General features: G+C 41.1%; 1 protein-coding gene across 2 annotated transcripts; it reads left to right on the forward strand.

Annotated features, from left to right (window-relative positions):
* Nucleotides 1-628: 628 nt before the first annotated feature.
* G3BP1 (G3BP stress granule assembly factor 1) lies at nucleotides 629-19,765 on the forward strand. Of its 2 annotated transcripts, none has more exons than XM_031047353.2 (12): nucleotides 629-746; nucleotides 12,166-12,279; nucleotides 12,561-12,642; nucleotides 12,993-13,166; nucleotides 13,747-13,837; nucleotides 14,314-14,407; nucleotides 14,788-14,992; nucleotides 15,732-15,833; nucleotides 16,403-16,514; nucleotides 16,911-17,036; nucleotides 17,123-17,253; nucleotides 18,200-19,765. In XM_031047353.2, exons 2-12 carry the CDS (start codon nucleotides 12,185-12,187, stop codon nucleotides 18,404-18,406), a joined length of 1,419 nt encoding a protein of 472 aa, XP_030903213.1. In that variant the 5' UTR covers nucleotides 629-746; nucleotides 12,166-12,184; the 3' UTR covers nucleotides 18,407-19,765. The 2 variants fall into 2 exon arrangements, with proteins under 2 accessions (XP_030903213.1, XP_005147243.1); XM_005147186.4 differs by having other exon boundaries at nucleotides 17,144-17,253.
* Nucleotides 19,766-26,898: the final 7,133 nt, after the last annotated feature.

Genomic DNA, 26,898 nt, shown 5'->3' on the forward strand with positions numbered 1-26,898 from the left:
AGGCTGATGGCCACAGCCTGTTCACTGTTACAGGGCCATGGCCAGACCCCCCGGCCGAGCACCGGCTGCTCCTGTGCCGAGCGAGGCACCCGCACGTGCCTCGCCGCCATATTGGGCGCCATCCCCTGTCCTCCCCTCCAGCAGGGGGCGGTGCTGTGAGCGGAACACCACCCCTCCTGGCAGTGGTCCTTGTCCCTTTAAGAGCGCCTGTCCATCAGAGCGGGCCGCGCTCTCCCATTGGCCTCCGCACTCGGTGTCTCTCGGCGGGCTCCGCCCCGACCCATAACGGGGTTTACCAGCACCTTCTCAAGGGCGCTGCCGTGCGGCTCAACCACACTGCGCGTCACGCCTGCCCTGCGCGCCTGGCAGCGCGGGTAGCGTCGTCCTATTGGCTACAGGAGAGGTCTATCGGCCTATGGACCACCCCCTCAGGGGGAGCGCCGTCGCCCATTGGTTCAGCTCTGTGCCGGTCACTCTGACTATCCCCGCGGAGCACCGCCGCGTGGTTGGTAGCCTGAGCTGCCTCTCACCTTTTCGCCCGCTTCTTTTCCCGTGTGGACCAATTAGCTTCCGAGAGGAGGCTGCCGCCGTTCTCTGATTGGCTGAGCTGCATCCCGTTGGGGTAGGCTGCGCGCCGGATATATCTAGCCGGCGGCAGAGCACGCCGTTGCGTGAGGTGCTTTTCGTCCGCCGGGCAGGCCTGTGGTGAAGCGGCGCCTCCCGCTCCCGTCCCGCTCAGCCCGCAGGTGAGGGAATGGGGCCCCCTGCGGCCGCCGAGGGATCGGGCGGGACCCACCGGCTGGGTCTTGTCCTCCTGGGGACGGCTGCGGGCGGCACGCACCGGGCCTGGCCTGAGGCGTCCCGTTTCCCCCCACCTTGGTAGGCCGCGGTCGGCTGGTGGTGGGGGGCTCCCGGTGCATCTCCGCCGCTGAGGCGGCTCCCGCCGTCCCGGTTCCGCGAGTGAGGCCCCCCGGTCCTGGCGGCGCTTTGTGGTGAGCGCCCTCCCGAGCGGCCCCGTGACCGGGCTCTCGAACCCCCCTGGGGGCTCCGGAACGGGGCTCTCGGACGTGAGGAATCTCCCGGGCCCACGGCGCCTTCGGAAGCTTCCGTGGCGGGAGCGGGGCTCGGTGGCGCATTGCTTGGCGAGCAGTTACTTAAAAGGGAGCGTTATTTGCGGGGGATGGTGGGGGGGATATCGGCCATTCCTTCATTGTGCGAGCCGAGATGTGGAGCTGCGATCTTTGTTCTCGGCTTTGCATGGTGGTGGTTCTTCTTTCTCTGTTTTGGCTTTTTTTGGGGGGTGTTTTCTTGAGAGGGATTGGGGTTAGGTATGCGGTGACCCAGTAGCTGGCGTGCAGCTGAGACAGCCCCTTTCAATAGCTGTTTGAAGGACTGATTCTGCGTGCTTATATAGTGAGGTCGCCCGTACCGGTGTATCAGATCGTAGGTGTCTCCCTTGCTGTAACTTTATAGATGGAGAGCTGTAATTCAAGCAGAAGAGCAGCATGCATCTTGCTCTGACTTACCGCATGACCTTGGCTGGATGTGAGCTTAAGCCAAGATTTAAACGCGAGCTAGGGCTGCTGTGAAGTCTTCCCAGCCTCCTGTAAGGCCCTAGATATGCTTACTAGAGGAAGAACAGAGAAAAAGGCTAACATACATATTCCAGATAAATTTTAGTCTTGATCAGGATGGTATAATGTGTTATTAATTCACAGTGGGCTTACCTGGTGTCCTTTTATACTAAGGATTGCATGTATATAGTAAGTGTTCTTTACAAAGAAAATGATACTTATTTTCCCCCCCACCACTGGTTGGAAGCAGCATTTGCAGCAAGCCGCCATGTTTCCAGTGTGTGCTATTTTTGTTCAGCCTGTGCTCTCTCAGCCAGGAGTGACAGCGTTAGGAAATGTGGACACCGCTGTTGAGCTCTGGAAGCTCATGCTTCCACGTGCTGTAAATCAAGTGTGTGCTGTGTGTTGGATTGATTTTAGCTACCAAGGCTTTCTAGATTGGTTTAGTAATGGGAAGGTGGTGCAAAAGTTAACAGACAAAAACTGCATTTCAGACCTTTTCTGAAATCTCCCTTTGACCAAGTTTTCACTATTATTCCTGCTCTGTAAAGAATAAGCCTAATGACTTTGATAAATAGACAGTTCTGCAATACACCTGTGGTGCTGGCAGGTTCACATCCTGTGAACTTGACTCATCTTTTCCTGGGGTGTTCCAGTCACTATGCTTCATGTTGTAAGTTGTGCATGGAATTTATGGCTGAACTCAAGTGTAGCTGTAAGTATTTACATAGTTAAGGTCTTACATTGTAATAGTCGTAGAGCATCTTTAGGATTAAGATCTCAACTTTTTTGATAGCATCACATGTTCCAGGGTCTGGTTTGCACAAAAGGCAGTGTTAAACCATGCTGTAAAGTGTAATTATACAAAATCTATTAGAAAAAAAATCCTTGGCATTGGAAGATTTTTGAATTTATTTTGAAATGTCAATCTTCTTTTAAAATCTTATTTTAAAAATAATCTATGCATCAGGTTCTACATAGCTGTGTCTAGTTCTTGACTTGTGTGAATTAAGCAACTATGTTTTTTGCTAGGTTGTGTTCTTTTAAGTGTGAACTCCTGAAGTTGAAGCTAGAAAACCTTAATTAAAGTTAAGGTAGAAGACCTGGCAGACAAGATTTCTTTTGTGTGGGTCAAGTGTAAACATCAGGATCTTCTGTAGGGATTCTTTGCATTTGCAGTCTAAGAAACAACAAAAGCATAGTAAGACTTGGTTGTACTGTGATTATAAGACCACTAATATACTGTTTGTTATGCTGCTTGCACAACAGCATCAGTAGAGTTCAACACAACTAATGATAGAAGTTCGAACATCTCAATTTTAAACATGAAATCTTTCTGCACCTGATGAGATGGCAAGCTCTTTATTGCCTCAGGAAGATACTGTTTTCTTTTTTGCCTTGAAAAGTGGAAGGTGAACATGTTCAGAGGAACACTTTTTAATGAAAGTAAAGCAACAATGATGTTACTGTAAATACATATTAATATTTCTGTTCATAACAGTAGTAGCTGTTGAGAGAGCACTCATAAGGTTGGTATAAATGGCCTTTGAGTTAGAAAGCATTTGAATTGATTATTCCAGGTTTTAATATTAGAACCTGGGCCTTTTTGTCTGACTAGTGTGATGAATGAAGAATCAAAGTGGAGCAGGGCTCTAGCAGGGTGGTGCTGGTTGTCCTGCTGGCGTTAGTCTGCTGTGCTTGAAACAAACCAAAGGTAAAAGTGATAGTTTTGTCTACAAACTTTGTAATTTATTTACATGTACCTTTCTAAAATCTGAGTTTAAGTCATTAATTTCTTCATGAAGTTCCTTGTAGACTTGATAATCTTCAGCTACCTCATCGAGTAATAAAAAAAAGTCTTGATTTTATTGTAACTGAAAAGAATCCCTAAAACTTTGCAGGTAGTGAATATTATACTGGTGTGAGGTCCTAGTTTTGCTATGTTAAGTCTGGACCTCTTCCAGAAAGACATAGCTGATGGAGTACTGATTTCAGAGCTAGAAGATTGTGAGCTGTCAGTTAAGCACAAATAATCTGCTATGAGCCTGATACCTTGCTGAGGCAAATGTGAAATGCTGCATTCTAAAATGCTGGTGGCCATCTTCCATTTCTTCTGCATTGCCCTGTGCTGTTTTCTGTTTCACTTATGACTGCTATTAGGTTGACTTTGTTTTGTTTTGAAGTGTCTCCCAATGTAACAATGCCAGGATGGATTGGTGTTAAGTGCTCAGATCCAGTCAATACATGAAGGCTGAGTCTTCTGTGGATAGAATGGGTAGAGATGAAAGAGTTGTCTCACTTTACAGGTATCTGTTGCAGGTCCAGGTTGCTTGTCATGCAGGAAATATTTTTGTTAAATCTGAATCCTGGTGATTTTAATTCAAGTGGGAGAGAGCTTGAATTTCACTGTAATGCTTGTGTAGCTAGGTATTGTAATATGCCTCTTCTGACCGTCCATGAGTAACTTTGGCATTTTACTTTAAGAAGCTACAGTGGAGCCAAGTGGAAAAATTGCAGACCTAAGAGGGAAGAAGACTGGACCTGCTGCCAGCTTCATCGAGTTGTTGGAGCAGCTCTTGGATTTCAAAACAAAACCTGTTCTAATGGCAAAATCATAGGGTCTAAGTAGCTACTTTATCATGAAGCAGTCTGGAGAGCTGTATAGGCATAAAGCTGACTTAGTTTTCATTAAGAAATTGAATAAGCAAACCATTGAGACTAGCACTAATCCTGCCACCCTTTAGGATGAAATTTGCATGGTTAAAATGTAATTTTACAGAAAAAAACCACTGCTTCTAATTGTAGGTTAAATGAAGTTGGAATAGGTCTAGTTAGAAATGAGCAAGTCCTTCACCCAGGGGTAGGGGAAAGCCTGGTTACAAGAATCTGATATAGGATTATTTTTAAAAGTGTGGTAATGTTTCTATGGATTCTTGAGGCATCTTTTTGTGATGATACTAAGTGTTACTAGCCTCAGGGCAGATCATCTGAGCTCAGTGTTCCAGGAGGTCCCTCTACAGCAGCCTTGCCTTATTTTTTTTTTGCAGTGACAAAATTATTTCCTGCTTTTCTCTACCGAACTGAAGCAGGACAGGAGCAGCTCAAGTGACTTGTATGGTAACATCTATTGCAGGTGAAGCTGTCTCATGATAAATCCCCAAATAGTAATTGAGCTTCAGGTTGTACTTCTGAGGCTGTGCGCAAGTCTATTTTATGTCATGAATCCTGCTGCAGGAGGAATTTAGCAAAGCAGTTGTAAGTCAGGGGCACTCTTCTGCCTTTTCAACATCAAGAAGTACCAGAAATGAAGATGTCTAATCTGGTGCTTTGGTGGGCTTTTTGCTAGGCAATAAATCTAAAGTAACAGGAACTTAAATTTGTGTGTTAAGTTCTAAAGCTTCCACCTTGCCTACTCTGTATTGCTTTTGTGTAATGAATAGGAAATTCTGTTGACTTGTTGAGAGATGCAAAGCTGTATTGAAACATTTGAGAACAGATGAAAGTATTTTACTTCCCTTATCATAGTTCTACAGCATATTGAAACAAAAAGTAATAAACTGCATGTGAAACATGGTATGTTAATCTGTAACATAAGAAAACTTAGAGATCTACGTTTGAGTATTTTTTTTTCCTGTGACATGGTACAGCAGAACTTTCCAGAAAGTAGTGCTAAAAGCCTTAGCTGTTCTCTGAAGGGAAACTCCAGATATTTGGCTACTTGCAGGGTCATGGGCATAGGGCAGCTGTTACAAACATTAATATACAATAAAATCTGTTTCTTGTTGCTAATTCCAAGCAAGGTCTCAAATACTTATGCTGCTTCTGCAGAAATGCTGGCCTCCTGTTTGTATTGCTTAGTGGATGTGATGATTGTATGACAGGAAATAGAAAATTCGAAGACAGGGAAAAAGAAACCCAAGCCCACACCAGAATAGGCCCAGCACTTGGAAGCCAATGTTTTGAGGGGAAAATTCAAGAAAAACAACTTGGTGAGAGAGTCTTGTGATACCACTTAGTCTTAATGCCAAATTCTTAAGATTACTCTAGGCTAGATTTTTTTTCTCCAGTTTTAAACAGGACCTAATATGCTATTTGTCTTTTGACCTGTATGCTCTTAAGCATAGGAATAATATCTAGTACCTTCTTCCTTCCCCTGATGAAAATTCCTTAGTGTACCTGTATGGGCCCTTTTAACTACCTTAACTTAAACTTTATGTGGTCATCTTTGTGTTTTGTTTCTCCTGGGTTGTTTTTTTTTGTGTAATGCTCTAGAAATCACATTTCTCAGAAGTGTTCTTCTAAATTCTAAATAGTAGCAGTAGAAATATTAAGTTTGTCTCTTTCTTGACACAGCTGAACAATGCAAGAATCACAGAATTTTGTCTATAAACTGGCAGACTCCATTGCATGCATCAACTTGTGGATCACACTTAGGTTTGTTAGCAAAAACACAGGCTGAGTTCTACAGTGACAGCTCTTCTGCAGCAATTCCTGGTTTGTTTATTTGTATTCTTATAGTGTGCCTTGTTGCTGAGTAAGGCTTCCCATCTGCCACTGGCAAGCAGTGGGGTTTTCAGTACTAGTATGAGCAGTATTAAATGTGCAATTCTTTTAGTCTTGTAATGAAAATGGGTTTTTATTTTTTTAATCTTGTAATGAAGATGGTTTTGCTTTTTTTGCACTTAAATTTGAATTGATTTATTTGGTACTTTAACAAAATTAAGCTTCTAATTAGATTTTTGTTACCCATATGTTGGTGTAATTTTTGGCTTTTCTTGTTCATCAGTTTGTCTCAGAGAACTTCAAAAAGGGCTTCAGATATGCCTTTCTGCAGATACATTTTGGCAGCATTGGGATAACTAAGTACAAAGAAAGTGGTTTGCCCAAGGATGCACATTCTGATTGCTGTGTAACTTGTTTTGGATCCAGCTCTTTGTAAAACCTCAAGTACCCTATGAAATGAGGCACTGTTTGTCTTTGTTGGTTGTGTTGTCATACAGTAAACAGTAGTTGCTACAGTGAATGGAGACGTGGCTGTGTTCCAGGAAATACTAGTAAGAGAATGATGGTAACCTTGCAACATGTTCCCATCTGATCTTCAAATATTTCATTATTCATTGGGTAACTTATCCCATCACTTAGTTTTCAGGCTGTGACTTCCAAATATCTTGCCTTCTGTGAAAGACCGCTACCTTTAAGGTAACTTCTTTCAGACGGAATACTTTCCCCCTGAATCTGTCAAAGTAAAACACAGGCTGTATTGCTGTGACGCTATTTCCTGGGCCATTGTCTATTTCTGCATCCATAGGGAGGCAATGAGACCCATTTTTTTGAGGGAGATTAGTGGTTGAGGCTTGGGTTGCCCACTTATTTGAGGTGCTTTTTCAGGTCTTCATAATTTAGGTTTGGGGTCAACAACTGATGGGTTTTTTCTTTTTCTATTTTTCTTTTTTCTGTTCCCCTTATATAGTTAAGGCTCTATTAAAATGAGAAGAGTATTTCACATCTCACCTTGTCTGCTACCTTGTAGTGTTCCTTTTCAAGGAAATGCATATTTAAAACATTACTTTTACAGTACCCTTCTTACTGGAGAGTAAGCTTGTGTAATGATACAAATCCCCAGTCGTAATGGGCACTGGAATTTGCCTAGAGATGCAAGTTTAGCTTGTTTGTGCTTCGTTGTTCACCCTCTAATGTTTTGTATCGTAGTTCACACACAGGTACCAACTTCTCTTATGGTGGTTTTCCTTTATTTTGCTTAGTCAGCACTAGCAGATGCTTGTTGTGTAAAATGCGGGGAGAGTTCGAGTTAACTGGAATTGTTTTTCTTGCTTCACTTCTGTATCGTGCTGCTGGAACCATATTAGGAGTTTTCTTCAGGATTTTATTTGTTCTGGCTATTTTTCTCTTGTCCAAAGCAGGAGTAGTTAACTGCTGCAAGTGCTGATAACTCTGTATAGATATATAGTTTGTGGCTTTGAACATGCTCACCTGTTGCTAAGCAACTTGGAGAAATCCCAAATGACATTTAATTAAACAATCCTATTAACTATCGACCAGACCTTTAATGTCTTCCAAAAATTGCTGTTTGCCAGTTTGTAATGTGATGTGCCTTAGATACAGACACCTTTCTTCCATGTGACCTTCTCTGGTTGTTTCTTAAGTTTTCAAAAAGCCTTGTTGTGTTAAGGAATTCACTGATACCAGAACAAGGGAGTAGTGTTGTGTGAGAATTTTTACACCCTGGTTTAGGGGGAAAAAATATCTTCTTCCAGGTAACATATCAGTTGTGCTTTCAGAGTTGCTTTAGTATAGTGAGAAATGAAAGATCTGAATTGTAGTTTGTAGAAATTAAGATGGCAGAGAGCAAAGACATAAGGATAATGTTGGAAACAAACCAGGGCCTGTTTAAAATATGCTTCAATGTAAATATTAACTTTGTCTTTCTGTTAGTACTAAGAATTTTCTTGACAGAAGTTGTTTAAAATTGCCACACACTTTAGGAAGTGAATTCTGGGATTTTCTGACCTGTTTTGTTTCAATGGGGTCTGCTCCTCTGGCTTGTTAAATCAGGCTGTGGGGGTTCTGCAGCCACTAGTTGTTCTGGGAGCCTCAATGTAATGTAGTGAGCTTTTTGTTGTATAAGAAGTCTGGTAAAAACAAGATTCAGACTAAATGCCTTGTCTGTTTTAAAAGTGATGTGAGACATCAATGGTTAGTTCACTTTACTGTGCAGCAGTTTGGTGATAAAATGCTAACCAATGCTGGCTGTTAGGCATTCTGTGAGTATTCCTTTTCTGAATACTAATATGCTAATAGGTTTTTATGGCCCTAAATCTGGATTTGCTAATGTGGCATTTACATAAATGGCTCTAATTTACATAACCAGACTTTAGAAATTCAGTGCCCAGCACTGATTTTCTGCCAAGTAGGAGCATTGTAACAGATGGTGGAATTTTCCACCAGCCAGGTGATAACCACTGTAAAGGAGGTATTTGTCTTCCCTTAAGTCTCTTGGCTTAAAGGGATGTTACAGAATTACTCTAGTGTGTTTGTTATAATTTGATTTATCCAATTTGTTTTACATATATGGAGTAATATAAATACATATTTATAAATGAATCTTAAATCTAATTTTCAGCATTTCCTGTCAATTTTCACTCTTTCATCATTACCTCAAATGACATGAAAATGTGTGGATAAGGTTTTGTCAGGAGTAATGCAGTGACAGTTCAAGCATTTAGTACTTTTATGCTCTATGCAGTAGAAATGCAGTATAAAATATTCACAGTTATTCTTAGGTCAAGGAATTGTGGAGTAATAAATTGCTTCTGAGTGGCAGGGAGCAAATATTCTCTGGAGATGCTTGGCTCCTATCATTCAGGTTGTGCTGGCTGGAGAATGGGAACAGATGGCAGCTGGCAGTGTAGCAGCAGGTGTAGCAGGAGTAAAACCAGATTGTTGTCCTCTGATTAGGTCATGTAAAGGTTTTTCCCCATTTCTTTTCAGATCTGCTTTATGAAATCTATACACTTTTCTGTTCCTCTTTTCATCTCAAGAGTGAGTTCTGATAAATTTGTCACCCTTATCAGGAGTGAAGTCCTTTGATTATTTTATTAGCGTGTAAATATGATGGACATAAGCAGCACCAGACACTTCGCTTTTAGTCTTCAGTACATCATTGGGAAACCTCAGAACAGCACCGAAGATGATGTGCTAGTGGAATAGTGGAATAATAGAGGTGAGGACTCTTTCACTGAAGGGAAATCTGGAAGAGTTTTTTGTGAATGAGCTGCTGAGCTTTGGGTGCTGCAGGTAACAGTTTATCATTATGTGAGGATGTCAAGCTTTGTACATTTGTATTCTAAAAGTAATTGAAAATAATTCTCAAAAGAGCTTGATGCCGCACAGAACAGAATTGAGTGGAAGAGCTGACTATTGACATCTATAGGAATAAGACTTAATTGCAGGGGAAAGTAGTCTTTGGAAAGAAATTAAAAGTACCCCCTGCACCTTCCTTGCTCCCCCCTTCCCATCCCTCCAAAAAAAAAAAATAACAAACTCCAAGCCCCAGACAGGCAGAAAAGTAAACAAGCAAGTATGTATGCTCTTCTGTGTAGTGCTCTTGTTGTACTCTGAATGGATGGTGGTCTTGGGGGGATATGGTATGGCTTTCAAACTGTAAACTCAAAACACAGAGCCAGGTCTAGCTGTTATGGAGCAATTAAGTTTTACAGTATCAGTTAAGCTGACTGGATCTAAACATACAGGTCTTGCCTGTCTGCCACTTCTACTCCTGCTGCTTTAGGGTCATCCTGCCCATTGTAATGATTGTACTTCACAAATGCTTGACAGGAAACAACGTTAAATGAGGAAGTTGGCAGTGGTACCCACAACTTACCCTTACTTTGCCTGTGGTGTATTTTCTTGCCATCTGATAATGTTTTGTGGGGATCTAATTTAGTATGCACTAGAAAGCAAGCAAGCTCATATCCTTGAGGTTTTTATTACTTCAGACTGTGTTTGTTCTTGGACATATGTATCTGTAATACATTATGCTTACAATTCCAGAGGCTTCTTTTTTGAACCTTAAGCTGCATACCTCCCAGGGTAGGAATTTGTGTACTGTATCTCTAACTAAGCTGGATGCAGTGCATGCTGACTGTTGCTGGGAGTCTGGGTGTGATCACATCCTCAAATATGTTTTGCCAGTATGGTTCAATATTGTCTTGTGATTGCAGTATGTTGGGTGCGAAACCACAGTTTGAGATGTAAGGAATTTGCCAGGTGTATTTGGACTTGGCTTTGTCCAAAAGATTAATTTCCATGGAGTCTTTTTTTTTTTTTTTTTGTATGATGTTCTGTTTGGGATTTGAAGTTTCTGCTCTGCATTCCTTGTACATCCAGCAGTATGGTTGTAACTTTCTTTGCTGGCCTATATATGGTGTGCATTTGAAACTATCACTGTAAGAACACTAACCCAGTAGTTCACCTCTGTCTTTTGAAGCTATAGTCTGTTGTCAGTTTTTAGTATTTAAAGGACTACTCTGAAATTCAGCAAATGTGATGAAAGTGTCAAGCAAGAGCCTTGGATGAACTGGAACAAGGCTTATTGCAAGGGAGAGCCAGACTGTTTTTCTTTACCCCTTACTTTGTTTAGATGGTAGTTGTGGGCAACTCTGTTTACCCAGATACAGGATGCTGTTATGGATAGCTGTGAGAAAGCTTGTCCCAGTGTAACTGCCTAGGCATGAATCCACTTTAGTTGGACTTTTGTCTATTTTTTTTCAGTTGATGCTGCCACTTGGAGCTGTTTGTACTTGTACAGTCTTAGATATGGAAGGAGATCAGTAAACTCCTGAATTGTTTTGCAGAGTTAGTGGTGTATTAGTTTAGATTTGCATAACACACCTGAAGTATGTGCATATTGACTTTGAATGCCATGTGTTTGGGAAGAAGGAATTGGAGGTCAGTAACAGGGAGAAAGTTCTTCCAGCTGCTTCGGGTGGCCTTTTAATACCCTTTTGGTTAAGATCTGCTTTACTTAGTGCAGAGAGCACTTCCCTGTCAGTGCTACAGGGCCTGAATAGTTGAAGTAAAGTTAACTCTTGTGTATTATCTGTGATACATCAACAGCAAAACTAAGCACCTGTTCTGCTACATTTTGTTATAATTGAATATAAAGCAAGAAATTTACTCTTGCTTCTCAATTAGATAGCAACAGTATGGCCTAGTTTCATTGTGCTTCCCTACCAGTTTGAACCTATTTTGTATGAGTTTAAACAGTGTGTCTGATCATATGAAAGTAAGGAAACATAGGAATGTGCTTTAGTTTTGACTGTCCTGGACCAAAGATTCACACATTGTGTAATCCACCTGCAAAGACTTCCCTTTGGTAACTTAGATCTGTGGAAATTAGGTAGAAGATAGCTAGATAGCTTTATCTCTGGGCCTAGGTATGGGTGGTGCTGTTCATTTGACTGGTTGTGTGGATTTAAATAAGAAATGACTTGCTGAGTTTAGAAGAAAGAGAAGAGCAGCATGTATTTGTAGCATAGTAATTTTAATATAATCTGATAGTTCTCTACAGTGTTTGTCACTGTCAAGCAAGGAGCGCTGCACTCCTGATAAAAATAGATTGGACTCATTCTGACCTTTTAAAAATGCCCCTAATACACCAGCACAGGCTTTGCCTTAGAACATCTGACTTTTAATTCTGATTGTGAAGTCAAGTGCGGTAAGTAGAACTTGGATCTACTGTAAATGACTTAGCTGCTTAGCAAATCCTCTTGAAGAACCATACTTGCTTGCCACCTGCTTTACTGAGGGTGTGTAGGATGATTAAATGCTGGCATGTTGGGGTAACCTTCCTCACCCATGTAGCTTCCCACCACTGGTTTGTTATCCAGCAGCCTTCTCAGCACTGAAGACTGATGACTCTGAAAACACACTGGTTAAATTACTTACTGTGGTAAAACAGCTGATGGGGTTTGGTGTGTGCTTTCCACTATGATTACGTGGCTTATGCTGTTAGTATGTGATCAACAATGTGAATTGCTTATGTTTTATGGAGTTTCTGATTCGTCCACAGTTTTCAGTTGACCAAAGAAATGGTGATGGAGAAGCCAAGTCCCCTGCTGGTCGGGCGGGAGTTTGTGAGGCAGTACTATACTCTGCTGAACCAAGCACCTGACTATTTGCACAGGTAAAGCTCTGCTTCACTTTGAGCTAGCTTTCTGTGTGAATGCTTTAGTTTGTATGTTAAAATTGGTGAATAAGCTTATTACTATGTCTTAGTTTGCTGAGTGTGTTCTGGTTGTTAGTGGTATTAAATCAAAAGTGTATTGTTTGCTACTTCTAATTGTATGGCTGTATTTCAATAATTCAGAAATTATACATGAGAGTATTATTCATAGTGCACTCTTATGTAGAGGCTCAATGTTCTTACATAACAAAGATTGGTGTTAAAGTGTTTCTTTCTAACAGGTTTTATGGAAAGAACTCTTCCTATGTCCATGGTGGCTTGGATTCCAATGGAAAACCAGCTGATGCAGTCTATGGGCAATCTGTAAGTACTTTTAGAAAACCTTGCTGTTCTTTCCTTCTTTTTTTGTCACCTTTGTCTCTAAGAAGAGGTACATCCACCTGTGATTCATACCCCTTTGTCCAAATACTTTCCATCAAAAATAGGGAGAGAACTACCAACACTAAACAGCATTAGTTAGGCAAGATGTACTTCCTTTATTGAAATTAATAATGTAAAATTGCTTGCAAAGTAGACTTAAAGAGCATGCTGCAAAGTTTTTTCTCTAGAGTTAGAATATTGTGAAACAGTACTTCATGTTTTTGCTTTCTTTGAAAGCTGCTAACTTGGAGAAATGGCTTCTGCAGTTCAACCTGTATGCCATTCTTTCATAGGAGATCCACAAGAAGGTGCTGTCATTAAACTTCAAGGATTGCCACACGAAGATTCGTCATGTGGATGCCCATGCTACTCTCAATGATGGTGTTGTAGTCCAGGTGATGGGAGAGCTCTCCAACAACATGCAGCCTGTGCGCAGATTCATGCAAACATTTGTACTTGCACCTGAGGTATGCTGTAGCGCATGCTAGTGCTATTACAGTGCTTCTAATACCATGTCAAGATTGAGACTTTTCTGGTTCTGTGTTAGAATTCAGGGTTAGACTTAGAAGGTAATTTATTACAAAATTCAGCAGTAAAGTTCTGCAGATTTCTTAGGAAATACAATGCTGCTGTATGGTATGTGCAATGCATATATTTTTAAAGCATTTTTAAAGTTGCTTTATCTTTGATTTGCCCTCCTAGCAACTGGGTCTGTTTTTGAAAAGAACTAGTACAAAGAGGAAGACGTTTCCTGTTGTTTGAAGAGATAATTTTCAGAATTTGTTGTTGTATAAAGTGATGACAGCATTTGAGGTGGTCTTTAGACAACTTTCTTGAATAAAACAGATCACATATTTGAAAAATATATAAAAAGGAGTATTGCAAGTTCACTTTTTCAGCTTTACTCTTAGCTAAGAATTGATACTTTAGACCCCAGAAAGTTCTTGCTCCTGCCTTTTTAGTGTTGTGAGCTATCAGAATTAAAAGCACTAATACATTATTGCAGTTGATGTAACTGAATTGCTTCCTCCCTTGATATACTTCTAGGGTTCTGTTGCAAATAAGTTTTACGTCCACAATGATATCTTCCGCTACCAAGATGAGGTTTTTGGTGACTCTGACACTGAACCTCCAGAGGGTAAGTAGGAGGAATTGTTGGATGGTTCTACTGGTATTTGTTTCTGGGTCTCTATCAACATTCCAGACCAGTAGAAATCTTTCTGCAGAAGAAGGCAGATCAGCATTAAGCTTCATGTTCTTCTGAGCTTTTTCCTTACTCTACAAGGGGTTGTGATGTGCTGATGATTATTTTTCTGGCATATTTTGTTTCTATTAAAGGAACCATAAGATTTACTTTAGCAGTTGTAGTCAGATCTGTAGGCTATAAATCTGCTTCTCTGAAGTGTTTGGAACATGGTGTTTGACCGTGGTCAAAACTGAGTAACCGAAATGACAGCAGAAGTATGAGAAAGTGTTTATTCTGTTATGTCTAATAGTGCTTCCAATGGCCTCTTTGTCTTTCACCTGCATGTTGTGGAAAATGCCTTGCATTTGAACCAAGTACTAAAGATGTGTGTGTGGCTTTTGGTTTTTTCCTTTTCTAACTTCATTTAGAATCAGAGGAAGAAGGAGAAGAACCTGAGGAAAGACAGCAGACACCTGAGGCAGTTCCTAATGATACTGGTGCTTATTACGAGCAGGCTGTCAGGTAATATCTTGTTATGAAATCAGGTGTTGTGTGAGACAGAGTGCTTGTAGAACAGGTCAAAGGAATTCATTGCTACTTTCAGTTTTCATTTTTGACAGTCCAAAAATTTCTGCTTATGGGGCAGCTGAAACCTAAGTGCTGTTAGGCTGATCAGAGATTTGAGATTTCCAGTAGACATAATGTTTTTGCTGCTTTCAGTATAAAAATGAGGGACTTGCATCCCTGTGCAGTGTGGCCTTATTTAGGCAGATTATCTTTATTCTTTCTCTTGAATGCAGTGTGCTTGACTTCTGTGTTAGGCAGGTAGCATGTCTTACCACCAAGTACTAGAATCAAGAGAATACCACCTCTTTTTTTCCTTTTGTGGTGCTGTATAATAGCAATGACATTGAGGAACACCTGGAAGAGGCTGCTGCAGAGGCAGAGCCTGAGCCAGAGCCAGAACCCGAACAGGAAGCTGAACCAGAGGTGCAGGAAGAAAAATCTGAGCCGGTGTTAGAGGAGTCTGCTCAAGAAGAGACTGTGGAAAAAAGTCCTTCTCCAGCTCCTGCTGATCCAGCTCCTGCAGTGCAAGAGGACTCCAGGGTAATGACAGTGGGTGGTTCTTTACTATGATGTGGTAGTTTCATCTGTATGTTTGATGCTCCCGTCATTTTGCAGAGCATGATCTGCTTTCTGGCAAGAGGGAAAATAGCTTGAATTAGAAGTGCTCTGTGTTTGCCCCCTTCCCACAAGCCCGAATGACTCTTGTCATGACCATTTGCCTCCTGTCCCCTAGTTCCTGTATAGTAGTTAAAATTCTAGCTAGTAAGTAACTAGTTGATTAGACTACCAGGACCTAAGGTAAGGCTTTGTGTATTTGGTGGGTATGGGAACTGTGGCAGCAGTGAGAGGTTCAGATTCTTTGTTTATAAACAGAGCTTCTGAAATCCTCAGCAGACTGCAGCCAACATGCTGAATTGGGAAAAGGGATGAAATGCAACTTTATTTCTACCTGGGTATTTTTGTCACTATTCAGTGTTAAAAGAGGCAAAAGTGGACAAATTAGTGTACAAGAAACCAATACTTTCGGTTAATATTGATGTGATACTTGTTTTTATGGTCCTATTTCAACTCCATGTAGAATTTAGAAGCAGGGTGAAGCTACGTCTTTTGAATTTAAATGACTTAGGTTGTGGGGAAACTGCTAGTGGCTGGAACCCAAATTTCAGGGACAGGTCGAAATTTATAACTGTCATTCTGTCTGATAGCTGTACTGTTGGGAATATATTTCAGAAGGATAAAAACATCTGGAGTTGAGTTACAATCTTATCTTCTTTTTAAGACTTTCTCCTGGGCATTAGTAACGAGTAAGAACCTCCCTCCCAGTGGAGCTGTTCCAGTATCGGGAATACCACCTCATGTTGTGAAAGTACCAGTCTCGCAGGTAGGAATCCAGCACTTGGAAAAGCAGAAGTGCTAAGTTGGCTGACAGTAAACTGAGGTGGGGGAAAACATAGTGAAATCTACTTGCTTATGATTTAAACTTAAAATTCAGTGTTTCCTGATAGACTTTCCACAAATATTATTCTTTGGCTTTTGTGTTGAGGAGGAATTGTTTTGCATAGAGTCAGGGAATGTCCACGTGAGTGCTGAGTATCTGCCATCTAAAATGATTGCACCCTTTTAACAAAAGAGGCAACTTTCTCTTTCCTGCCTGTTACTGTCTATTTGTGAATGAGGCTTGTTACACAAACCTCATTTGTGACAACAGTCTGTGTACCTTCCTCTGCACTCTGGGCAGACACTGTTTACTGTATGTAACTCTGAATGGGGTGACTTTGAAACTCTGTTTAATTCAGGTGGCATGTTTGCTGTTAGTGTGTTAGCCAACATGCATCAACATGCCTTTTAGTCACAGGTGGAAAGAACTCTGTTTTTTCCTGTAGTTTCAATTTATTTTAACAACTTTATAGTGGGCTGTTAAAAGTTGAACTCTACCATTGTCTGATACAGCCCCGCCCTGAGGCAAAGCCTGAATCTCAGACCCCACCTCAGAGACCTCAGAGGGATCAGCGAGTGAGGGAGCAGCGAACAAGCATCCCACCACAGAGGGGTCCTAGACCAAGTAAGAGACACTACAAAGAGTAATATTTTTTGCTATTTGATGATTTTGGGGAAGCAATATAATGATTAAAGCTTTTTAAATCTCATTAATTCTGTGAATAAGTGAATGATTTCTACTACTTTAGTGAATAGGATTGTTTTATCTTGGTCTGAATGTCTGGCAAGCTTTAAAGCATTCAATCAAAGTATCTAGGTTTTTACTCAAGTGTTTGGCTTCAGGTGATAAAAAGTGAACAGTTACAAACTCACTAGTATAAAATGCTTATTTTTGATACAGGAATGGATAAATACAATGTGAATTCTGATTTTTGTAAGGTACTAATTCTGACTATGGCTTGTTTTTTGTTTGTTGTGGGGACTGGCTTTTCTGAAAAAAAGTTTTACTTTTCTGTTCAAGTTCGTGAGGGTGAACAAGGCGATGTGGAAACTAGACGGATTGTGAGATACCCAGACAGTCATCAGCTGTTTGTTGGGAACCTTCCCCATGATGTGGATAAATCTGAACTTAAAGACTTTTTCCAAAGTAAGTTAGCTTCTTTGCTGTGTCTCAGGGTATGGGGGTTGTAGCCATCAGTGTGGTCAACAGAGCATTCTAATGTATGACCCAAGAACTCGGCTTTTCTCTTGCAGGCTATGGCAATGTTGTTGAGCTCCGCATCAACAGTGGTGGAAAGCTCCCCAATTTTGGGTTTGTGGTGTTTGATGATCCTGAACCAGTTCAGAAGATCCTTAGCAACAGGGTAAATGAAATTCTAGTCAGTGAGTTTTGATATGTTAATAACAGGCACTGTTCTTCAGGTTAACAATAAAAGATCCTACTTGTTCAAGAAAGGCCAAAGGGACCATATTAAAGTAGGTGTGGTGTCTTCCCTCCTACTCCAAGACTTGTGAAGCGTTTGAACAGACTGAGTCTTTTGTCATTGATGTAGCTTATTAGGTGAACATTAATTTATTCATTATAGAGCCTTTTTCCAACGCAAAACAGCTGAACTGTATGTGGAAAGCAGGTAAGTAACTTTCAGGAAGCAAGCTAGAGAACCTGACCCTAGAGACAAGTAGAATCTTGTTTGTCAGAGACGTTGAGAAGAGGTTGAAAGGGAAGAGCTATACTAGTGTGCAGGTTGAAAAGAATTTCTGCTAAAAAAGGCAAGAGGTACTTGCTTAGCTTACCAGTGACTGCTAATGCAAAATGTGCACTGCATGACTGTAGAGTGTGGTAGGCAAAAAAACTGGATGCACTACAACACCTGTGTGCTGTCCTTGCTTACAGCCTAGCTTTTCAACAGACAGGGACATCTTTTCTTTCTAACTATACAGCAGATTTGGCAGCATAATTCTGTTGTCAGCTAACTTGGGTGCAGATTTTTAAGCCTCGAGATTTGGTCTGAGTTTGGGCTACTATAAAAGCCCAAGTAATAGTTCCATTTCTTTTCTAAAAGGTATCAGAATACCCAGTGTAAACTGAGATTGCTTTTCAAGTACCACTTTCAAACCTGTTTTTATACCTTCTCCAGTAAAGTCTGGATGACTGTTTGACTTGTTGCCACTTTCTAGTAACCAATCATAAAGCACTTCATCTCTCTCTCCCGGAGAGGAGGATATAAGACAAGGGTGCAGAAATCTGCTTGACATTGAGCAGTTACTGGTGAGTCATTACTGAAAGTATCTTCTCTGCTTTTGTTGCAGCCCATCATGTTCAGGGGAGAGGTGCGCCTGAACGTGGAGGAGAAGAAAACAAGAGCTGCCAGGGAGGGTGACCGCAGAGATAACAGACCACGTGGACCTGGAGGCACTCGTGGGGGGCTGGGAGGTGGGATTCGAGGGCCTCCACGTGGAGGAATGTCCCAGAAGCCAGGATTTGGAGCTGGAAGGGGGATTGGGCAACGCCAGTGAATGCATCGCGGATGTTGACATGGTGGCGAAAACCCTTTTTCCTGCAGATTTGTGAATTTCAGCCTTGGGTATCTTGGAATGTGGCCCTAGCCTGTTATAGACTGCTACGTTTGATACTATTTCAGCCCCTTTTTGTTTGTGTTATGGTTTTGTGATTTTTTTTTGGTTTTTTTTCTAGTCCTTGTCCCAGATTCCAGTTTTGTGGAACAACGCTTTAGGAAAAGTGGATTTTAAAAAGAACAGAACTGAATTTTCCTGTTCACCTCAAACTTATGGACTGGATTTTTTTGGTACCAGTGGTTTTTCCTAAAGGAATGTCTATTATTTTTTCTTTTTTTTCTTTTCCTCCCCCCCTTTCTACTGAATTTGGGTGCATTTCAGTCAGTGGACTATTATTTCACATGCATGCGTTCAAGAGCCTGTAGGAAAACTTAGTACTTGGCAAGTATTTCAAGGACAGAAAAACAAAACTATTGATTTGTTCTTTTGAGGGTCATGTGAACATCTTCTGGTCCGGGGATACTGCCACTTGAAAAATTGACATTCACCTTTCTCTTTGTGGCGCTGTAAAAGTGGAATAATGGGTATCCGTAGAATCTTTTATTTCTTTTGATCACGGAAATGAATTGGAACTACTGCTTTACCACTTTAAAAATTTTGGATTGTGGGATAGGTTTTAAATGTCTAGAACTTGACTCTTAAAACACTTCTCCTGAACTTGTGAATTTTTTTATTGAGATAGGGAGTTTTTTTCATGTTTAGTTTGTATTTGTATAAAAAAAAAAAGCAAAATTGTTGTGCCTTCTATTTATCTCTCATTCCAGTCTTGGCAAATTGTTAAAAAAAAAAAAAAAGAAAAAAAAGAAGAAAAAACAAACAAAAAAATAAAAAAGGTCTAGATTTGCTTTATCAAGTCAAGAGTATGTTGGAGTTTTTCCAAGGTTCTTCCTTAAGTCACTAGGTTTACTAGGTAAAGCTGGTTATAGCTGATGGCTTTTAATATCTTCTGTTCATCAGTTTGGCTGCATTTAAATAACTGAAAACAAGTACTTTTTGGATGCTGAATTTAATGACTTTGACTTGAGGCTGGGCAGGCCCCATTACAAATGTTACAAAAGTACAACTGAAGTAGAAATACCTCTGTCACATCCTTTACAGTTCAAGCTGCTGTATGTAATAGTTGTTTTTGCAGTTCAGGCATGAATTTCATCCCTTGCTTCTACCAGATTTGAAGTGAATGGATGGCATTTTTGTCAGAAATATGGAAGGTGCTTGTCTGTCCTGGTGTTAAAGATGTTAAACGCTTTCCACTGTGTCTGAAAGAAACTGAAAATAAAATACAAAACTGGGTAATTTCAACTAAAGGTCTTTTAAATTGTACTGCACAAAGCAGTACTATTTCTGTAATGTGTGGTGTTAAACAGCTGGATGGAAATGACAATTTTGAGTCTACACCAAACCTTCAGAGCTCTTGGTGATACAAGAGAGCTGCTTAGTGCATTTGCTTAACTGTCAGGGCTCATTGTCTCAGTGGTTTTTTGATTTATTAATATAATTTCTGTGTATATGCAGCATCTCTCTTGACCTTTGCCTGCTTTAAAGCTTGAGCAAAGCTGCCCTTGCCCACATGACAGGTAGGTATTACCTGTTTCAGAACAGTAAATTTTTGCCTTTTACTTACCAAACTTAGTGGTTGAGCCTGGTTATACAAAATGTCAGTGGAGTTCTGGCTTCTGATTTATCTTCAGAGTTATTAAAATATTTGTCGTTTTCCCCCTTACAAATGTTCCTCAGATTGACTTGCTTACAATCTGTTCCTGAAGACCCAGATACCTTAGTGAATTGGAGAAGAGCAAAGTGTGACCGCAGTAGCCGTGGTATGCTCTTACAGCCAGCATACTGGAAACACATACTGCTTCCTCTTGTGGTAGTAACTGGTATTAATTAAAAAGCTCTGCATTTTTCTTATCAGGAATGACTGAGGTGAAGCTATGCAATGGGAGTCTTTCACTGAATCTCTGTCCCTGTTTGTGATGTTTTTTCCTTCTCATATGTTGGCTCTCTAGTCTTCCTGATGTTAAATCCAAGACTGCAGTAACAAGTTGCACTTCAGACTTATCAAAGTGCTGTTAATGGAAGCTTTTATAGCTCTTAACAAATCTGCAAAAGCACCCATAAGCCTGAAACACCATTTCTGTAGTGGGGGTTGGACAGTTCTGGCTCATTGGTTTAAGAAAGAGCTGAGGAGTGTCACTGAAGAATTGAAAAGCCTATGAGGTGAAGTGTATGCTTGTTTTCATATGAATCATACTCTCAGTATGTTTACCCAGAAAGTGATGTTCTTGTCCAAGATGACAGGCAAAATAAAATATTTACAGAAAATTTTCTTGGAATGTCTTGTAAAGAAATCCTTTTCAAAAACAAGTTCCGTTGGAAGCATCTTGAACAAAATGTAGAGTGACTCAGTATTTGCATTTTGGTTGTTCTGTGACTAGTTAATAACCAAGTAGACTGTAAAATGTCATGTTGCCTTTTTTGTTTAAGCCTCGAGCCCTTTTTTTCCTCATTGCTGTGCTGAAACCTCAGTATCTCTTGTCTAAGGTCTTCAATGCTTTGCATGCCTTAATGGTGAGAGATGACCATAAGGAAGTCATGATTTGATTTGTCTCAGCTGGCTGCAGTGAGTTAAATAATTACAGGATGGCCAACCTCTCATAACCAGGGTAGTCTTAATTCTCTTTTCTTTCTAGAAAGAATTACTACAGGAAAGTTCCAAATGACTAAGGCTTAGTGTGGTCTCTTTGCAAGCATCTCCAGTCAAGACTTAGGTGGTGTTTGCTGAAGTGCTTTTGATGTCCCAGTGCTCTGTGGGTAGTAGGAAGTGGAGAAGAGTTGGTCAGACCCATCATCAAAACCCACAAAATCCACCTGGGCAATGTAGAGGACAACCTTAGTGACTAATGTCTTAATAATCTGCCCTTTTGGGAGCACAGGGAGGGTTAATATATGACTGATCTTAATAGTCTTATTTCTACTTCTCTTACACTATTTCACTTACAACAGTATTTCATACCAGCTGAACCAGAACTAGAAGCCATGCTGCCTTTTCTTTGGTTAAAGAATGAACTGGGCTTACTGAGTGATCCCTTGCCTGAACCCTCAACTGCACAACAAATACCTGCAGTCCTGATCACACAATCATTTCAGTTCAGCTTTAAACAGGAGCACCCTGCAAGTCTGCTGGTACTGAGTACTCCAGAAAGTTTTCAAACTCCACTCCTCAAGGACAGTAGATTTTAGAGTAATGGTGTGTTCTTGGAATAGATATGGAGGGGTGGGATGTTGCCCTTCTGTTTTCTGTTACAAAATGCCACTTCCCAAGCCAAGTGGGATCTGCTGTTCCACTGATGATATTTTAAACTTGACAAAACACCTGACTGTGGAAGCAAAACCACTTTATTGTGTCCATCTTTGAGATTCAGCATGAGTGGCTGTCCTTTAACATTCTGAAATGTCATTGTTGGGTGTCTGAAGGTCAGTTCATCTACCAAAGAATTATAAGGCTGTGTATAAATAAGGCCATGTCATAGCTTGAAATACGGTACATGAAATACTTTCTGGTTTTCTTTATGTGGACTCTACACCCAAGCAGCTACAGTCCTTGCTGGAACCTGTTCCAACTTGCATGAGAGTTTAGGGTGTATTTTGGCAAGGTTGTTCATGTGTGTCTGACTTTCAAATCCAGGGTATTGGAAAGACAACACAAACAGCTTTCTGTTCATGTACCTGTCATTGCTGTGTGACAGGCAGAGCAATTTAAGAGGTGTTTCACAGAGACTAGAGATGTGGTATGTCCCTCTTGGGTGAGGAGGAGCTTGCTTCTGGTGCCTGGACTTGGTCTTGAATCCTGGGGAAGATGGTTAATGGTGTGTTAGCCGAATGTGTTAACCTTGCAAGAGTCTGAAACACGAGGGAGCAGGTCAGGAGTCAGAATACATTTGCTGCTGCTGTGGGAATTCCTTTGTGGGGTGGAACTCAGAAGGTCACAGATGGGAGAGATTATTCTTCAGAATAAAGGCTTAACAGTAAAAGTGATCTTTTGCCTTATTTCCAGGAAATGTGACGTTAGCACCAATGTACGAGCAGTGTGGGCTGAGTGTGGAACCTCTGGCACTGAAAACCCGTGAAGAGAACTTCAGAAAAATCGTTTATTTTCTTGGAATCAGCATGAATGTATGATTCAATAAATAGATTTTATGTACATATAACAGCAGAAACTTTACATTCCATCTTCAAACTGCTGAAATAAACTTTTCCTTTAAAATTTTTTACAAGACAGAAAAATAATCTGCCACTGGTTGTGTGGTCATGCAATGTGTGGAAGTTACAGATTTATTTCATCATGATGTAAAAACGCTGCTTTTAAGGAAGCAGTTGCTTTGCACTCTAACCAATGTAGCAAAATATCCTTTAATGGAGTGTAAGGCCATACCGACTTTGTATATGTATATATTAGAAATCCATATAGAAAAGATGGGGAGATCCTTTTTGAAGGGGAGTAGTGAGAGTATATGTAAACACTTCATGATTAAGCTAGTTTATTCTCTTTGAAGGGTTTTACATCTGAAGTTTTAAGCATGGGTATACTTCATGTTCTTTCTCTAGTCTCCTTGAGGGAAAGAAGTATGAAAATTAATAAACTGACTTTTCCCATTATTTTTTCAGACCTGTGTTAATGAACCAATAGAGGTACTCTGAGAGCACTTGAGATGCCCATTCTTTACTCCAGTGATTAATTGTTCTGTGAATACTTTTCCGATTATCTTCTGTGAGATGCTGATATTTTGACACCCGTCGTAAGGCAGAAAACATCCAGCTGAATACAAACTATTTCAGTGCCTATTTTAAAGAAGCTAATTTGAAGGTAAAGGGAAGTGAGTTTTGTCCCCTTAACAGCAGCTTTTTCCTATGCTTAAGAGAGTTGTTCAGCCTAGGGCAGTTTTAATGCTGCTGCTTCCTTCTGATCATGAACAAGCTTGGGAGGTATCTGTATCCTGATATGTTTTTAACAAGCACACAAACAATACGTGAAACCAATTCAATTCTGGATTTAGTATTTACAGAAGAACAGTGATAATGGGCTCTGGATCGGTATGTCATGAGGATATAATCCTCTGCAGGAGGATCTATCTGCTGGCAAGCCCCATGTTTTTACCCCGAGGTACCCTATAGAGTGTAGGGTGCCAGGTATTGCTCTCTCTGGGGGAACAGTGACTGCTGATAGAGGGATGAGGCAGCCTGTAACATACTGTGTCTGCTAAACCCAGCCCAGCTCGTTTGTCAGCCCTTGGCTGTCCCTGATACAGCGTCAAGGCGCTGTTGTATTTTGGAACAAATGAGCTTTAAGTAGAGCTTTGAAGACAAAGATTTTCTTCATACAAATGGCTTACAGATGGGAGAGACAGAAAATAGGATAAAACAAAGACACTACTTAATAGGCTTTTTTCAAAGTTTTTGGGGAGGTATTCTTCCTAGAGACCAGAGTTTGGAGATTTTGACCAGTGAGGGGGATACTTCTTGGAAACGGAGACAATGCTTATCAAGGGCATAAGGGAGACACTCTTTGGGTGCTGAACTATTCCCCTTTATATTCCTTATGTTTGCAACTAGAAAATATTCCTGGGGTGTGTGTGTATGTGTTTTATCTCCCCTCCAAAGTAAAACCAAATGTGCAATGGCTGTCCTGAAGAGAAATAGCTTAAGTATCTTTTATTTTAATTCTAAAGGTAAATTCATTTACAAAACAATGTAAATGGGTGTGCGTTTATTGGGAGAAATTCCTGGATCCTCCCCTCCTTTTTATACCATGTAAGTGTAAGTTTTTCATTACTTTTCATCTCAGTTTTAATATAATAAGCTGTACACCATGGTAGGATGTAAGCAGACAATGCAGTCCATACAATGTCACAGTCCACAATGACGTTAGCCTGCTTATGGCTGTTGTTTGATCTTGTTGTTTGGTGGTTACAAACAGCTGCTTGGACAGGCTTGTGCATCTTCAGGATTCAAAGGCTGCTTCCAGAGTGGTGTTCACCAATGCTGCAGGGATGGGAAACTGCAATGAAATGTGATGACCTTTGCCTGTCAGGCCATTTTCAGGTGAAGTCTTTAATGCGTTGCTTCATTTTTACATCTCTCTAGATCTCTTAATTCACTGAAATTCTACTCTATGCATGTGTGAATATCTTTTAGCACAGTTGCCATCTATTTCAGCTCTTCTGGAACAGTCATCTCTTTACTGCAGCTCGGTAAGTCCATGAAAGAAGAGGTGAGTTCTGGCCATGATCTGTGCTGTCAGTATGTCTGGAACCACACAAAACTTTTTGTGTATGAATTCCTTTTCACAGGAGGCTTGAGATGCTCCATCTGATGCATTTTTTTCAAGATACTCAGTCCCACATGCATGTGGTGAATTACTTGGCCTTTGTGCCTTAATGTCTGTCTGTCATCTCACATGCCTCTGGAGGCAGCTTTTCTCGGGCCTGCTGCATTAGTCATTGCAGAGAGTGCAGTGCTGATTGTATGGTGAGATGCTCTGATGTTGCAGTGAGCAGCAAGATGGAGCTCGAAGGCAGAGTTCGAGCACAACAGGTCACTCCTCCCAGCAAGCAGAAGCTGGATCACAAACCTCTCTCATTCTCGTGTAACATCACTGTTTGGACCTTAGTGTTTATTTCACAAATACTCCGTTTTGGATACTCCCACAGCTGACAGATCCCCCAAATTAACCTGCTGTCTTGACCTGATTTAAGTACGGACGTATTGACCATACCTTTGAGATACATGTGTCTTTCAGCTGCCCTGTCCAGTTTAGTAACCCTGCTCAGTGCTGGAGCAGTGTGAAGGGATCATCAGCTTTTGCAGGATGTGCTGCTTTTACAGTTCTCTGCTTTGAGCAGGTTAACTTAGGCATTTGTCAGCTTGGTCCGTGCTGATTCTCTCTTGTTTTTGATCTAAGTGAAAGAATACAAGTATTTTGGACAGAAACATAAATACATCTGTGAAGAGAGGGACAGAAAGGAAACAGTACAAGTTCTGTGGTAGGTAAGGGCAGAGCAGAGTGTTTCAAAACCCTTGTTAAGCTATTTTCCCAGCCTAGGCAAGCATAAGGTAAAGGAACTTGTGCTCCCTTCTGCTAAGTTTATTGGGTCAGCCTCTAGCTGAGTGTTTCTTGTAGAGCTGAGCTCTACTGCTGTGACCCCTGACACTAGCCATGGTTACTTAATACAAGATGAGAGGATATAACAATAGAATAGCTCACTAGTGGTTAGTTTTCTGGTTGGGTTTTCTTTCGGTGGTGTTTTTTTCCTGTTTAAGAAGTGAGAATGATGGCAAGTAAAGGCTGTTCATTATATTCATGCCTGTGAAGGAGGTATGGGTGTCCTTCAACTTAGCTGCTGCAGCTGATCAGCGAGATGCGCTCCGGCACTATTCTGATGTTGCAGTGCTGCCACTTCTCCACTTCCATTCTTTATTTTCTGGTTTCTTGAGCTTTGTTAGAGGTGACACTGCCCATGCTGTACTATATCTTTTCCTCCATGGGACAAATCAAGCTTTGTGACTTCTCTTTCCAACCCCTCAAAGAACAAGCAGCAGTGTTTAAAACCTTAGCTCCCAGGAGGACCGCATAGACTGGGATTGCAGTTTTAATCCTGCTTGCGTGCACATTGAACACATTAAAGTGTCACTGCACTTGCTACAGTGAGGAGTAACTACTACACTGTCCTGTACCTTACACTAGTCTTGATCTGCTCTCATTCCACTCCCAAGCTGGCCCTGCTCCTCAGGGGCTCGTGTGTTGGTTCTTTACCCCATCACAAGAACTGTGATGAGGAACACCTTTCGAAATGTGCAAGTTTACACCCAGGAGAGGTGACTGAGACACCTCCTGGCACAATCTCTTCAATATTGCATAGTTTTAGTTCAGTAAATGTCAGTGTTTGGGGATTAGGTAGCAAGCAAGAAACACTGCAGCCTAAGCCCCAGTCCTGCTACGGTTGGAAGTAAGGGCCTGTTGATCTGCACAGGGCTATGACAATGCTGATTTAAGCAATGCTACTATCAAGCCTTCACTATGATTGTAACCTAGTGTGTCTTCCCTATTAGGTTGATTCAGGCTTGAACCTGGCACTGTAATTTAGTGCCCAAATTCTGTGGTGTGCTAAACCCAGGCCAGCTGGCTCAGCTGGCTGCAGTCTAAAGCTTGATTCATGCACTGAAAGCTACTTAAGAGCTCTGTGCTCCTCAGACCTAACAGCTCCAGGCCAGCTCTACGTGTCCCTGCTTGTGCCAAGCTTGACTCACCTGCATAGCAATGACACACTCGTAGCTCTAAGTCAGTGCACAGCGTTAATGCCCCAGCCAGGCTCAGCCATATTCCCTTGGTAGGTGACATAGGGTGTCCTTGTTTGGCTTAAGCTACTTACCTATTC

The sequence above is a fragment of the Melopsittacus undulatus genome, chromosome 10 (genome assembly GCF_012275295.1).
Source record: "Melopsittacus undulatus isolate bMelUnd1 chromosome 10, bMelUnd1.mat.Z, whole genome shotgun sequence".
Classification (NCBI taxonomy): domain Eukaryota; kingdom Metazoa; phylum Chordata; class Aves; order Psittaciformes; family Psittaculidae; genus Melopsittacus; species Melopsittacus undulatus.